This window comes from Nanorana parkeri, unplaced genomic scaffold, assembly GCF_000935625.1.
Source record: "Nanorana parkeri isolate BGI_ZX_2015 unplaced genomic scaffold, ASM93562v1 scaffold753, whole genome shotgun sequence".
NCBI classification, from domain to species: Eukaryota; Metazoa; Chordata; class Amphibia; order Anura; family Dicroglossidae; genus Nanorana; species Nanorana parkeri.
In genome coordinates this window covers 21,900-36,035 of record NW_017307021.1, presented here as the reverse complement: position 1 = coordinate 36,035, position 14,136 = coordinate 21,900, and the positions used below count along the sequence as shown (strand labels likewise).

The window sequence follows — 14,136 nt, the reverse complement described above, 5'->3', positions numbered from 1 at the left end:
GTGCGTATGTATAGGTCCCTGTGTGAGCTCATTCTTAAGAGTACTTGTACCCCTGTATATTACGGTCCCTGAGGAAATCGTCCAATCGCCTCTTGAATGATTCCACACTCTCAGCTGAAATCACAGCATGTGGCAGCGAGTTCCAGACCCTGACTAATCTAACTGAGAAGAAACCCCTTCGCTCCTTGTGCTGAAATTTTGTTTCTCCACTAATTTTAGGTGGTGGCCTCTTGTCCTTGTCATGGAGTTAATTGTAAAACGTTTGCTGCTAATGTTGCTATCACGTACATTGGATATCCAACTGCACTCCTTACCAGTATGCACCTTGGAGATGAGTGCTGAAGGGGCTGCGGTTGACACGGCTTGAATTCAAGAAGATACAGTATGTCCCCTGCACACCGAAGTCGTATCCAAAATCATGTTTATTGACACATGTAGATCGTGTCACAAAGAAGGCAATGTTTGGGGTCCTTTCATCAAGCTCAATATACATATAGGCTCATACTGAGCCTGATGAAGGGACCCAAAAACATTCCTGCCTTTGTGACATGATGTACATGTGTCAATAAGGATGCTTTGGATACTACTTCAGTGTGCTGGTGACGGACTATATCTTTCATCGTTATGCCAACATAATCTCCCTAACATTTAACCTTCTGCCATGCTGTATAATTGGTGGGTACAGCAGTTTAACAGTCCCATGCTGACATTTTGGCAACAGTATAACTTAAACCCCCTTCACACCTTTCCCTTGTTGTATTAGTGCAACCTATTTATTTAAAAGGGTTGCAAGAGCACTGGGACAAAAAAAAAAAGATAAATCCCACGGCTGTACCTCTTTCTAGAGACAGTGCACCACAACCTAGAGTAGATTGTATGTAGCAACACAGGTTTGTGTTATTGGAGTGCCATTGAACATAGCCAGCATCATACTATATACTTTATACTTTATACTTTATAAATGAAAACAAACTAAAAGACATGTGAACTTTACAACTGATTGTAACCTTGCCTTTCCTAGGGGAGTCTTTGTGAAGATCCGTGACAAGCCTCGTCACCCTGAATGCTATGCGTGTACTGACTGTGGAATGAATCTCAAACAGAAGGGCCATTTTTTCGTAGAGGACAAGATGTACTGTGAAAAGCACGCACGGGAACGTACTACTCCCCCCGAAGGGTATGACGTAGTGACTGTATTCCCCAAATAAAATGTACCCATTTCCACTCACTGCTATACACAAAATGACATTTCCTACCCTTTCAATGCTGAGTGAAGGCTTCTGTTTACCCAGACACAAATGTTTGCAGAAGATGCTTCTAGAGAGAAAACCTGTGGAGATTTTTTTTAACAAATGTAGTAAATGCATAATTTGTTTTTCATATTTGGTCAGAATACTCAATACAAAGAATCTTTATTACACAAAACTGTGTGGCGTTTCTTTTTAAGAAGCTGAGGGGCCTGAGATGAAGATGCTGCACTATGAAATTATACAGGTTTGCTTTTCAGAATATGGTGGTTGGAATCCAGGCAAGATATGGTTAGAAAATAAAAACCAGTACATCTGCAACAACTGCAAATCCCCCCCAAATATGTTGCATAGTATTTGAGGTTGAAAAAAGACATAAGTCCATTGAGTCCAACTTATTGTGTGCGTATATATGGGTCCCTGTGTGATCTTGTTCTTAAGTGTACCTCCTGTATATTACGGTCCCTGAGGAAATCATCCAAAAGCTTCTTGAAGGATTCCACACTCTTGGCTGAAATCACTGCCTGTGGAAGCGAGTTCCAGACCCTAATCGCTTTAACTGAGAAGAACCCCCTTCGCCCCTTGTGCTGGATTTTTTTTTTTCTCCATCAATTTTAGATGGTGGCCTCTAGTCTTTTTGTTATGGAGTTAAGCGTAAAGAGTTTGTAGCTAATGTTGATTTTCATGTACAAAATGTTCAATGGTGATTGTATGTCATCGTCCCCCTTAGTCTCCTTACTGCCAACGTGAACATGTCTCATAGCTCTGGTCCTCCATCCCCTTAATTAGTTTGGTTGCCCTCCGCTGGACTCTTTCCAGTTCAAGGACATCTTTTCTGTGGACTGGTGACCAAAACTGGACTGCGTACTCCAGATGAGGGTGAACCAGCGATCTGTAAAGTGGCAAAATTATAGACTTGTCCCTGCAAAACATCCCCTTCTTAATACAGGACAGGACTCTACTTGCTTTGTTTACAGCAGTCTGGCACTGCAAGCTATTCTTCAATCTGTGGTCTACAATGACCCCCAAATCTTTTTCATTTCTGACTTTCCTAGCGGCATAACTATAATTGTATAGCCCATTTGCCTATTTTTAACCCCAAAGTGCATTCCTTTGTATTTATTGACATTAAACCTCATCTGCCAGATAGTTGCCCACTCCCCTATTTTATCCGGGTCCTCCTGTAATGTAAAGGTGCCCATACACTGCTCGATCGAATCTGCTTCAACCATCGCAAGACTAAGGTCTTGCGATGGTTGTACAGTGTATGGCCATCGTTACAATGTCTAAGTCCGTGTCTATCACCCTCCTGATTTTTGTATCAATCAGCAAACACTGACATATGGCTATTCACACCCTCCCCAATATCGTTAATAAACAGGTTGAATAGCATGGGGCCCAGCACAGAACCCTGAGGCACACCGCTCATGACCCTAGACCAGTCTGAAAAGGTGCCATTTATCGATACTCTCTGTACACGTTCCTGTAGCCAGTTCTCTATCCACGTACACACCAATTCTTCTATGCCCATAGCCCTCAGCTTGTGTAGTAAGCGTTTGTGGTACCGTGTCTTTTCCAAATGCTGCAAGTATACAAAAAAAAAAAGTTGATCCTGCACAAATTCCTCCCCAACTTCCTGCTTGGGATTTCAGTGCTGCAGAGTTGTCAGCTCAAACAAAGTCCTCTGCCAGACAGCAAAACTTCTTATGTACAAACTGTAGGGCCAGGAGAGGAGTACTGGGGGCAGGTCTGACCAGACAGCTTGGGATTTCAGTGTAGCAGCAGTGTGTTTGGAAGGCCAAACGGGAGCGCAGTGGGATTCTGACAGGATTCATAGGCATTTTTTGCACTTGTTTTCCAGAGGCGAAGGAAGAAAAAAAAAAAAAGCACCAGGAACTGTGTAGGCACATGCACGTTTTTACTCGTTATGATCGTGCTACTGAATCAACTGTTACTTCCCTCTCAGAAGAAATTGACCTCAACCCTCTTAGTAGGGATGCAAATCCATGACTAACATTTTTCTGTCCCAGTGCCTGGCCGTCAGAATACAGGAAGTGATGGGAAATCTGAGGGTGATGAAAAGATCCACATTTTTATAGTACAGTGGGGAAGTTTAGAATATTGTTTTTTTTTTTTTTTAAATCTTGGTTTCACAGGATGGTCAGACTCAGAATTAAAATCTGCCCGATGGAGTCAAAACAGCAATAACCATTTGGCTGAGATGCCCTTTCCCAAAAAAACACCCACAGGTGTAGGCAACCAAAAAAAAAAAAATGTAACCTGTTCTAGCTCATCGGCCCTTCGATGTGTAGAAGTCTCCCCCTCCATTTTCACATGGTGATTCTGGTCATAGCATACATGTTCAGATTAGGTTTTGGGGGCTACTTTAAAGAACGTTAGGAACATCAATAACTTGCAGTGTGGGGGTAGCTCCACTGCAAGGGTTTAGTGCTAAAAAAATGAAAAAAGTTACTCACCCAAATCTCTGTCCTAGCCAGCTGTCACAGTGCTCCCTCCTACCGCTGCAGAGGACCTCGAGGTAGGTGTGTGTACACACACACACACACCTTTCTTTACATTGTTCAATAATTCCATTTTAGACCATGTGCACATTTATTATTGCCACAAGGTATATATTTTAAGTAATTTTCAGGCCTAAAATGTGGAATATAACATGGGTACAAAAAAATGAAAAAGGCCTCAGTCATGAAGGGGTTAATAACAGGCATTGCCAATCTATATGAATTTGTTAAAGGATTTTATTTGTATGTCCTGGCAGATTTTTGCATTACCTCTTCTTACCTGTCTTCTTCCCTCCCCCCTTTCCCCTCCAAGATCTCTTCTCTGGCCCCATACCCCCCTTTATTTCCCTCACTCCTCCCCGTTCATTGCATCTTGCTTTTTTTCCCCCCCCACTCTGTCCACTATCCCGGGGCCATCTTCCCTCACTATACCACTGTCATTCTCCTTCTCAACCCATTCTCGCACGCTGGTAGCATTCCGTTACCGGGTTATTCCAGCATGGATCGCGCATACACGATGAACCTTCCTCCACACTGAAGGCAGTATGACCTGTCGCACATGTGGCATCAGCGCTGGTGGGCAGAACCTGCCCTCTTCAAACTCTGGCTGTCTAAGGCTTCCTGTTGCCATGGGAACTTCGACAGCTGTACACCACGGCCACATTAGGAGGTGCCCGATCCCTTCGAGGCAACGCTGCATTACATTTTGTTTGGCTATCAGGGGACTGCAGTAGATACCCTACTATCACTTTTATGGAATAAAAACACACAAATGTATTGGCAAATATTGGCCACGGAACTTTTATTGGTAATAATTCTATTAAACTTTAATTCACCACCATCAAATTGCTTAGTTTTCATTGCTTGAATTTAATGACTATCTACTGTAAATTATTTCCCTTCAATAAGTGACAAACCACATAAAAGGTGCCGTGGGAGGGAAGCTCGCTGAGGTGCTCTCAACCAACTGGCACTGACCCCAGTCAGAGTCCTCCTTTATATAGGGTAGGCTGGAGAAGGTTCTGGAAGGAAATTCAGGGAAGTAAAACCTCCAGGTGGATTGCCTGAGATAATTTAAAGGGCCAGTGACACTAAATAAAACAAGAGAAAAAACGCAAACAAAAGCAATATCTCCTATCTGGGATCGCTGCACACCCATGTGAGGGAGTCTTTTAAATTAACTCCCTCTTCCATTCCCAGCTTGTTACCAGAATTTACTGTAATGTTCATGCACAACTGTAAAATAGTTTCTATTGTGTATTGTTAGTACCCAGCCATTTACTTTTTACTATTTTGGGACATTACATGAGTATTCACTTATCTGCAGGTCTATAGAATGTTGTGATTTTGAGCACAATGTCATTGCTGAGCCTGATGAAGGTGACCTTGCACAGCCCCAAAAGCGCTTGTGATGACATGACGTTTCAATAAACACTTTGGACTTCAATATTCTTGGGTGTGCTGGTGACATCCATTCACCTACACACCTGGGACTGCAGGCACATTAGTGCCCACATTCTGGACCAGTGCGATCGGCAAACATTTTTGTAGATCCCACTGGACCAGAACTCAGGCACTACTGTGCCTGCAGTCCAGGTGATTGTACTGCAGGCGTGGCTGCGGTGCCATTGACTACTGTGCATAGTCTTGCCCCCCCGCCACCCCTTAACAGAGGCCGAGCACTCCAGAACGCAGACTTTATGGTGTGAACCGGCCCTTAGACATTATCTTATGGGAACAGAGGATCCCATAAGGAGCTCATGCTGTACAGATACTGAACAGTCCCAGAAAATGCAAACAGACATTCTGCTTTAGATCCAGTGGTCTAGCTCAAATCTCAGCATTCCTGAAGCAGCTTACCTGTACCATGATCTCTCCTCACTCGAGTCAATAGCCACTAGGGAAGTCCTGATACCAGGCATTTTCAGGAATACCTGTACTCGTGAAAATGCCCCGATTCTTAAGGCCGATACCAGCCCTTTACATTTTCAAACAGCAGCAGCCGTCCGAGTTCCCACGCTTGTGGGGACCTAGACAGCCTTCTGGGGACCTGCAGATAGCTGTCCATGGCAGTGCCTGTCCGGTTCTTTATCTCCTCCTCTTCCTTTCCGGCGCAGGCATAGCCCCAGGGGCGGAACTACCTCCCCAGGGTTAGAAATTGGGGGTTCCTGCCGCTCATGGACGGAGAGGACTGGGCCGGTATGGCCAGTCTGGATGTGGGGGAGGTCGGGTCCTGGCATTGCCGTTGAGGTGGAGTGCCTGAAGAGCCACTGCAGATGTCCAAGTCACTCAGCGACATCGACACGCAGCCTGGTGACATATGTTCTGTTGTGGGGACATGTATTCAGTTCTGGTGACATCCGTATTTAGCTTTTGTGAGAAACTGCCCTAAAATCATCAATCTGTTTTAGAGAAAAAAAAACACCACACGTCCCTTCAAGAAAAAGTATTGGTAATTGGTTATCAGCAAGTACATGGACAGTACTTGGTCATAAGTAGTATCGGGACATCCCTAACAGCCACAACTCCTTTCATTTAGGGGTCCAGTACCACACACTGTTTTATTTAAATCTTTTATTAAATCGGTTTCATAACAAACATAAGAAACATAAAATCCTTCCACAGGAAGACTGTTCATTAACGCAATCTTGAAGTCAAGTAAAAGTGCAGTAATAGGCATGGCATTTTAAAACTCTAGAAAGCCATTGGTACTTTTAAAAGAACTTTCGCTGGTCTAAGTTAACCTCTACTGTGACAAGGTAGGTGCATCACCCTCTAACCTAGCGTTAAAAGCAAACCGCATAGTAAGTGCAGAGAAATCTAGTCTACATATCTCAGACTTCAATTTCTTCTATCTCCTCCAGAACCATAAACGCCCCATTTTCTTTGCATTGTGCATTATTCTTTTTCATTTGTGCTAGAAAAGAATAAAAGAAGATTAACCATAATACACAATTTTCGGGCATCCAACATGTAGATGATTTCAGAGCCCTTTCTTCCCTTCCCCCGCACATTTATAGAACTCATTGTTCCAATCAAAAGCGCAACACATCAGCAGGGAGATGTGCAAGGGAGATGCTTTGTAGTGCATTCAACACCCCAGACAGGTGAATGAACCCTAAGCCTGCAGATGGGGGAATATTGCAACTACATTTTATTCCTTTTGTTCCTGTTCTCGGCAAGAAAAAAAATAGTATGCAAAAATCAGAACATGTTTACATTTTCTAGGTAAAATAATGTATGACAGCTCAACTTACCAATGAGATCGCTTCTATCCAGTAACAAGGCCAGGTCTTTGTCACTAATGACTTTACCATTGGATCCTTTTACTTCTCTGAAAATAGAGGAGCACTCATTACCCGTCTTACAAAAGGCATTTCAAATTGTGGCAGTCCACATTTAACCATCACTCCAATGACACTGCTTAAGGTGCTCATAAGCAACTACACCTTCATGTAACTCTACTTGCATAGGACAATAGACTTATGTTCAGCGTATACTTTGCAGTGAAACAGGTTTTCTGCACAGCATGTTCTACAAGTTTCCGATACTTAGATCCTTGTGCCTTTAAAGTCGCACCTTGACCTCAAGTGCTTAACCTCCAGGCAGTTACTTGAAGTCTATACAAGTCACTACTTTCACTGCATTTCCATCGCTCTTCCAACAACTTCCAATGCCAACAGTCAAGACTAGGGCCCTAAACACAGGCACTAGCCAATCTCTGCCGATGCTTTTTAGAGCGGAAGTCGCTTGAAGCTTGTTAAAGGTTTGCTGAACCTCACAGGTCTACAGATTAGTATTTACAAGCCAAGATTACACAATGGCTGTGTGTTTAGGGCCCAGAAAAACAGCTCTCACACAACCCATCCATCGATTGCTGCTTCACACATTAGGACTTACACAAGATACTAAATCCCTTAGGTGTGGTATACGTGCTTCTATTTTTTCATTTAATGCAAGGGCTGAAAATAAAAATACATACAAAAACACAGCCGATTCCTCCATCAATGCTTACGAGCATTGACGGTCAAATCACCCGCTGTTTGCATTGTATTTTGACAGTGGCCGATTGAAGGAGCTGGTTTCTTTGCCAAACAGAGATGGCAGCTGATCAAGGGATGCCAAGCATGAATTTCAGCTGGTTCATCAGGATCGGCCAAAATTCAAACCATGTGTACCAAACTTTATGCTCTATCCATTTTGTCCCAAATACAGGAGCATTTATATACACACACACACACACACACTTGTTTGAGACAGGGATGCAGATGTTTCTGATCTGTATGCCTGTTCTAGGTCAGCAAAAAAAGGGTTGAATGAGAGAAATTAGTGCAGCAGTTAGAAAATTTGCATTTTTCAAAAGAAAGTGAGCAATATTTTTCAGGACTGGTTTTAGCAGAACAGAACCCTTATTCTTACCTTTCATGATCTCGGGACTGAAGCAGCTCCAGTAATTCTTGTGGATCAAGACAGCTCTTAGACTGGCTTATTCCATTGTGCCCACCTTTAAATTTATCTGGGGGAAAATAAATACAGCTCTAAGCTAAAATAGCATTTCATATTCAAAACCAAGACGTATAAAACTAGATGAAATGTACGGATCAGAAGCAGCTTGGCCAATTAAGAGCCAAACCACCTCTGAGCTGCAGACCTGGCAGCACATGATAAAGGGACCATGCGCAGCTCCCGAAACGTTGCAATTTTTGATGTGACAAATACGTGTGAATAGAAGGCGCTTTCTGATATACATTGTGAACTGCAGCACCATTAGCAGTCACTTCAGCAGAAGGGACATTCGGTAAGCAGTGTGGCAGTTAACTACAAGTTGTCTGACAGCACAAGCACCCCACTCTGAGGGATACAGTATTGGAAAAAAGCACCACACCAATAGTTTGACAACTGCACATTTAAATGTGTTAAGTACGTGTACCCCTCCTCAACTACTAGAAGTCCATAGCATTTTTGCAAAAATTTTCTCTGAAATTATACAATTTTGTTCTATATACAAATTAACCACTTCCGGGCCGGCCGTAGTAAAAAAAAAACGGCCGGCCGGCCCGGAGCTCTCTAGATTTGAGCGGGCGTCTTTAGACGTCCGCTCAGACACACCCCGCGCGCGAGAACGGGGAAACTGCCGAAATTTAAAACAGGCAGCGATGCCTGTTACCATACAAGCGATCCGCCCCCCCACGCCGTTGTCGCGCTGATCCTGGGATCTGCTGTGCCCGGGATCAGCAGGTCCCCTCTCCTCTGCAAGAATGCGGAAGTGGTGTATATTACATCACTTCCGCATTCTCGTGTCACTCTCCAGCTTCAGAAGCTGCAAAGAAGCTGATTGAGCAGCAGATCTGCTCAGCTTCTTTTGGGGGGGTGGCGGGTCTTGGAGACCCCTGATGTCTCCATAAAGAGGACCTGTCACATATTTTGATATCACATAGGGGGGTTTTTATTAGCCCTGTATGTGATCGTAAAAAAAGGGAAAAAAAATTAAGTCCCCCCAAAATGTAAAGTTACACATAAAATAAAAAAACAAAAACATTTTTTAAGTCCCCACCCATGCATGCAAACATGCGTCGGGGGGGTGCATACGTGCAAAAACGCCCATTACGCCACACATGTTACATATCGCCGCGAACGTTGCAGTGAGCAATAATTCTAGGGCCAATCAATCACTGATAACACTAAACTGATGAGCGGTAAAAGCTTTTAAAGTGTCGCCTATGGCCAATTTTGGGTATGGTAGTTTTCTGCGATTTCGCGGGTGCGCGCAATTTTAAAGCTTGACATGTTTGGTGTATTTACCCGACGTGACCCCGACTTTTATATTTTACCAAAAAACTGGGTAATAAATGTTTCCTAACAATGAAAAAAAAATAACTTTTCAAAATTTTCTGTAATTTTTCCTAATTCTAGTAAAAAATAAAACCCCCAGTGGTGATTAATACCACCAAAAGAAAGCTCTATCTGTCCCCAAAAAATTGTATAAAATTCATTTCAGTACACCGTTGCATGACGGAATAAACTTCAGTCAAAGTACCGCAGCGCTAACACTGAAAAATGGCCTGGCCAGGAAGGGGGTCTAAACACCTGGTCTTGAAGTGGTTAAATATAGATGCCTTGCATTCAGCCATTGTGATTACTAGTCCAGGGCTTCAGATAGCTGTTTTTTTACTGTACAAAACAGGTCAGTGTTTGCCAATTTTGAATTGTAAAGGGCTCTTGATCACAAACTATCACAGGAAGGGCTCTTTAAACCCAAGCACAGTATTTCTAAGTATGCATTTTTATAAATCAACATGGACTTTTTTGTTCAGAGAAAAAAGGGGAGGGGGCTCTACAATTTCAAAAGTTTTAATGGAAATATTTGTAGTTTCAGCACAACATGCTGTTTTTTTTGCCAGTGGGCCCTAAAAAAGGTGTGATCTGAAATAGATTGCTATTAGGTTTGCACTTCCCTACAAATTTAAGTTCAGATCGGTTTGGAAATATTTTACCTTTCATTTTTTACATTCTCGGAATACAAGTGTAATTAACTCCTTACTTTTATGGATCACCAGCTTCTCTAGCTTCCTTTTGGCGGCTGCTCTTTCCACAATCTTTTGATCAATGGTATTTGCCGTCACAAGTCTATACACCACAACTGGTTTTGTCTGACCAATTCTGTGGCATCTGTCCTGGGCTTGAAGGTCAGCTTGAGGATTCTGTGGAACAAAGACATTTAGAACAAAATCGAGGTTTCAGAATATAGAAAGCCAACATATTGGGAGGCATGTAACAAGTTTTTCAGCTACAATTTCCATCTACCTTATAAAAACCAAACAATGCTAATGAAAACCACCATGATAAAGCAAGTTCCTTTAACCATTGTACATTCAATTATGATGCTCACAATTTACTAGCGTCAAACCATGGGGCACATTGGCCATTTTAACCGTCAGTTTAGATTTCAAAACATTACCAATAAAAGAAACTGTTTTTCAACGTAGACAAACAGGAACTTCTAGTTATGGGGCGCCTCTGGATCCAATACTTTGAGGCACTGAACTTTGAGGCACCGAACAGGCACAAGCTCAAAAGGAATTGGTCAGAATGCCTTACCTGCATAATGGTTAGTGGCTCTAAAGGCATTAAAAGACACTGAAATCACTGACTGTGGGACATCTACAGGGCTATTTTCAAAAGGGTGAAGTGTTTGAAGAAGGCAGAAGAGAACAAAATTAGCTCAACTGGAGACTTTTTCCAAAATCAGCTATATTGTCCTAGATTGTTCACGTCTCCAAACTCTTCACCCTTTTGTGAATAACCTTGTTAGCATTCTCAGGAGGAGAGATGCATTTGCAGCCTATAAATCTTTTTAAGAGACCATCTGCAAATTAAACAATTGCAGGAAAAAAACACCAAAATATAAATCCTACTTGCAGTTTTTACTTTTTAAACTAATGCGACTGTACCTTAGCAAATTTGACTTCAGGAAGAGTGAATTCCCTAGGACAGCCCTCACCTCTGTCCACACCTTGCTACAAGAGCTTTTAAGTAGCAGCTGGGGGGGAGGAGTGAGCAGGAATACTAAATACTATAGGAGTCACCTAAAATGACAGCTCTGAGATTGCCGACATCTCATCCAAGACGGTGGTGCCCAGCAGACCCTCAGGGCTTTTTGGAGGTCTACACAAGGGTGGCTTTTAGGGGTAAACATGATGCCTAAAATCTTTTTAACAATCTTCCCATAAGATTATACGATTAATAGTCGGGTAACAGTGTTCTTTAATATACCTTTATAGGAAAAGGCTGCTTTAATATGAAAAGTAACATCCATCCAAGATTCAGAAACAAAAGGTAAACTAGTTGTTGGAATCCCTGCAGCAGATCACTGTGACACCACAGCCCTGTCCCTAGGAGGGTGGATAATAAGCAGAAGGGTATGCATCACCCTCTGTGGGCTATACTTCTCCCTCTGTACAGGAAGGGAGGGTCCAATGTTTGCCAGCAGTCCTAAGCTGATAAACATGCAAAGAAAAGAAAAAAGTAGGAAACCAAAGTCCTTCAATGAATACTTCCTAATCAGTGACAAAGTACTGAAGAAAGAGAATCATAACATCGTTGGCACCTAGCTTTTTAGAAAGATCCAAGCAATGAAAGTTTCCAAGGTTCATGACAGAAGCAATAAAAGCACATAAGAAATGAGATCCCATTCAACCTCAGTGTGTTGGAAGAGGTCTAGTTCATTTTCTGATTGCACGCTACTAAGAAAACCAAACATTTCACTGTTTTTCAGATTTAAAAAAAAAAAGAAGAAGGTTTCCAATATTTTGTACCAGGCAAAGGATTACCAATGGCAGTATTTATATACATTGATGGTTCATTAATTCTACCCTACCATGGAGAATAGAGGAAGTAGTGGAGATTTTATTTAATAGGAGACTTTGCATTTACCCAGTCACTGTCATAAAGGATTACAGTATCTGCTGCTGTCAAGTTGATTCCCAGTCCTCCAGCCCGTGTGCTAACCAGAAAGATGAAAACCTCGGGGTCAGTATTAAACTTCCGCATCTGTAAGAAACAAAGGCCAAAGTTAAGTAAGCATCACAGGAAAACAAATTGGTACACACAATTTTAGTATATAGAGCTAAACCTTACATTCTCCTCTCTCTCTGCATATGCCATAGATCCATCCAACCTGCAGAAGTTAAACTTTCTGTAATAGCAGTAATCCATTATTATGTCCAACATCATTGTCATTTGTGAGAAGATCAAAACCTAGAAAAGAGAATAAATACTAGATTGAAGACAATAAGTCAGCTATAAACTGAGTGCGATTGCTTAAAGTAAATGTGAGTCAAATCAATACATTTGTGAAGCTTTTCATTAATGAAATGCCTGGTGACCCTGCTACGGAGTGTTTTGGTTAGGCCCTTGTGAGTGCAACATTCCAACCTGGTCCGCAGATTGTGCTCCAGTTGTCAACCAGATTTCCAATGGCGATTAAAAAGTAGCCATTCCAACATTACACGTGCATTAACCATGCTCGTCACCAATGCACTCCACCAGAAACCTATATTGCTTGTTTTTTGGCCAACAATACTTCCCAAGATCAGTCAACCAGGGGTGTCTGGCATGGCCTGAAGCGGGTCATACAGAAAGAGGAGCGCCATTTGAGTCAAGACAACCTCATGACTTCCGTCAATTTTAAACTTAACGGCACACAAGACAGACGTTCTAATTAATGACCAAGAGACGAGAGCAGTAGGGTGAGGAAGAGTAGGGGGAACAGGGGAGACCACCTAAATAATTGCACACAATCTACAGGTGAGAAAGTATAATCAGCATTCATACCTTGTGTCCTCGTTTTTTCATTTCTGGCAACATCCGATCCAAGATTAGAAATTTTCCTGAACTATTTATCAGTTCATTATCAATCTAAACATAAAACACAGGATCAGTACAGCTTGTATGGCAAAACATTCAAGTATATCAAGATTTTTATATCGAGAAGGGTTTGATGGTTTCATTCTCTTTATGGAGACATCAGGGGTCTCCAAGACCCCTAATGTCACCTAGGACCCCCCAAAAGAAGCTGATGAAGCAGAGATCGGCACCCCATACACACGATCCGCCGGCGGATCGCTTGTATGGTAACAGGCATCGCTGCCTGTTTTTAAAAAACGGCAATTTCCCGCTCGCGCCGGCTCAGATCGAGAGCTCCGGCCGGCCGTTTTTCTACTACGGCCGGCCCGGAGGCAGTTAAAAGGCTGTAAAAGTAGAACCAACCCTTTCATAGGGCAAATATTAACGATGTGCAGATCGTGTATTTTTATGTAACTAAAGATGGGGAATGCGTGTGTTGCAGATTTACTGCATACTTTTGTCCAGTCATACACATTTAGTGGCGGATATAAAAGGTTTGTCAGATTCTCCAGTTAGAAGACTATCTCTTGAAGTCTTACCTTGAACTCCTGGGTTACAGGATCTAGAGGATATTCAATCAAATATGGGTGGTTACAGCATTTTCTCAGCAGCATCATAATATTCCTCATTTTAAGGTTTACTTCTGCATTCCCTGGCAGACTGACTTCCATCACAGGCCTGTAGAAGACAGAAAATTTAGTGTATGTAAAATTCTATACCGGTTGCCATTGAAGGAGAAGATTTACACAGCAAATACCTTTCTTTCTCAGCTTCCTGCTGTTTGAGCAAGCAACTAATGAGCTTTTCAAGTTCATCTGGAGTGTCCTTAGCCTGCTCACTATAATTCACCACTTTGCGACTTCTTCTCTTCCCTCTTCCATTAGGCGTTTGTACTTGCTCTGTGGACTAACCCAGTAAAATGACAAATTTAGAGGGATTGATACATAACAGGACATTCATAA

At 42.4% G+C, this 14,136-nt stretch overlaps 2 protein-coding genes across 5 annotated transcripts in view; one reads left to right on the top strand and one right to left on the bottom strand.

Annotated features, from left to right (window-relative positions):
• The window catches only part of PDLIM1 (PDZ and LIM domain 1), a 46,791-nt gene extending 45,431 nt beyond the window's left edge, over positions 1 to 1,360 (top strand). Inside the window, exon 6 of one of the 4 annotated variants that reach the window (XM_018564461.1) lies at positions 1,022 to 1,360. In XM_018564461.1, the coding sequence (XP_018419963.1) occupies positions 1,022 to 1,208 (187 nt within the window). In that variant the 3' untranslated portion in view covers positions 1,209 to 1,360. The remainder of the gene's footprint in view (positions 1 to 1,021) is intronic. The other 3 variants (XM_018564457.1, XM_018564459.1, XM_018564458.1) reach the window with 3 other exon arrangements.
• A 5,007-nt stretch (positions 1,361 to 6,367) lies between these two features.
• Positions 6,368 to 14,136, bottom strand: part of HELLS (helicase, lymphoid-specific) — a 23,350-nt gene continuing 15,581 nt past the window's right edge. The window contains exons 13-21 of the mRNA XM_018564462.1: positions 13,932 to 14,080; positions 13,714 to 13,852; positions 13,103 to 13,186; positions 12,407 to 12,526; positions 12,203 to 12,319; positions 10,311 to 10,470; positions 8,189 to 8,285; positions 7,027 to 7,103; positions 6,368 to 6,686 (exon numbers count right to left, since the gene is read on the bottom strand). Coding sequence (XP_018419964.1) covers positions 6,604 to 6,686; positions 7,027 to 7,103; positions 8,189 to 8,285; positions 10,311 to 10,470; positions 12,203 to 12,319; positions 12,407 to 12,526; positions 13,103 to 13,186; positions 13,714 to 13,852; positions 13,932 to 14,080 — 1,026 coding nt within the window. The 3' untranslated portion in view covers positions 6,368 to 6,603. The remainder of the gene's footprint in view (positions 6,687 to 7,026; positions 7,104 to 8,188; positions 8,286 to 10,310; positions 10,471 to 12,202; positions 12,320 to 12,406; positions 12,527 to 13,102; positions 13,187 to 13,713; positions 13,853 to 13,931; positions 14,081 to 14,136) is intronic.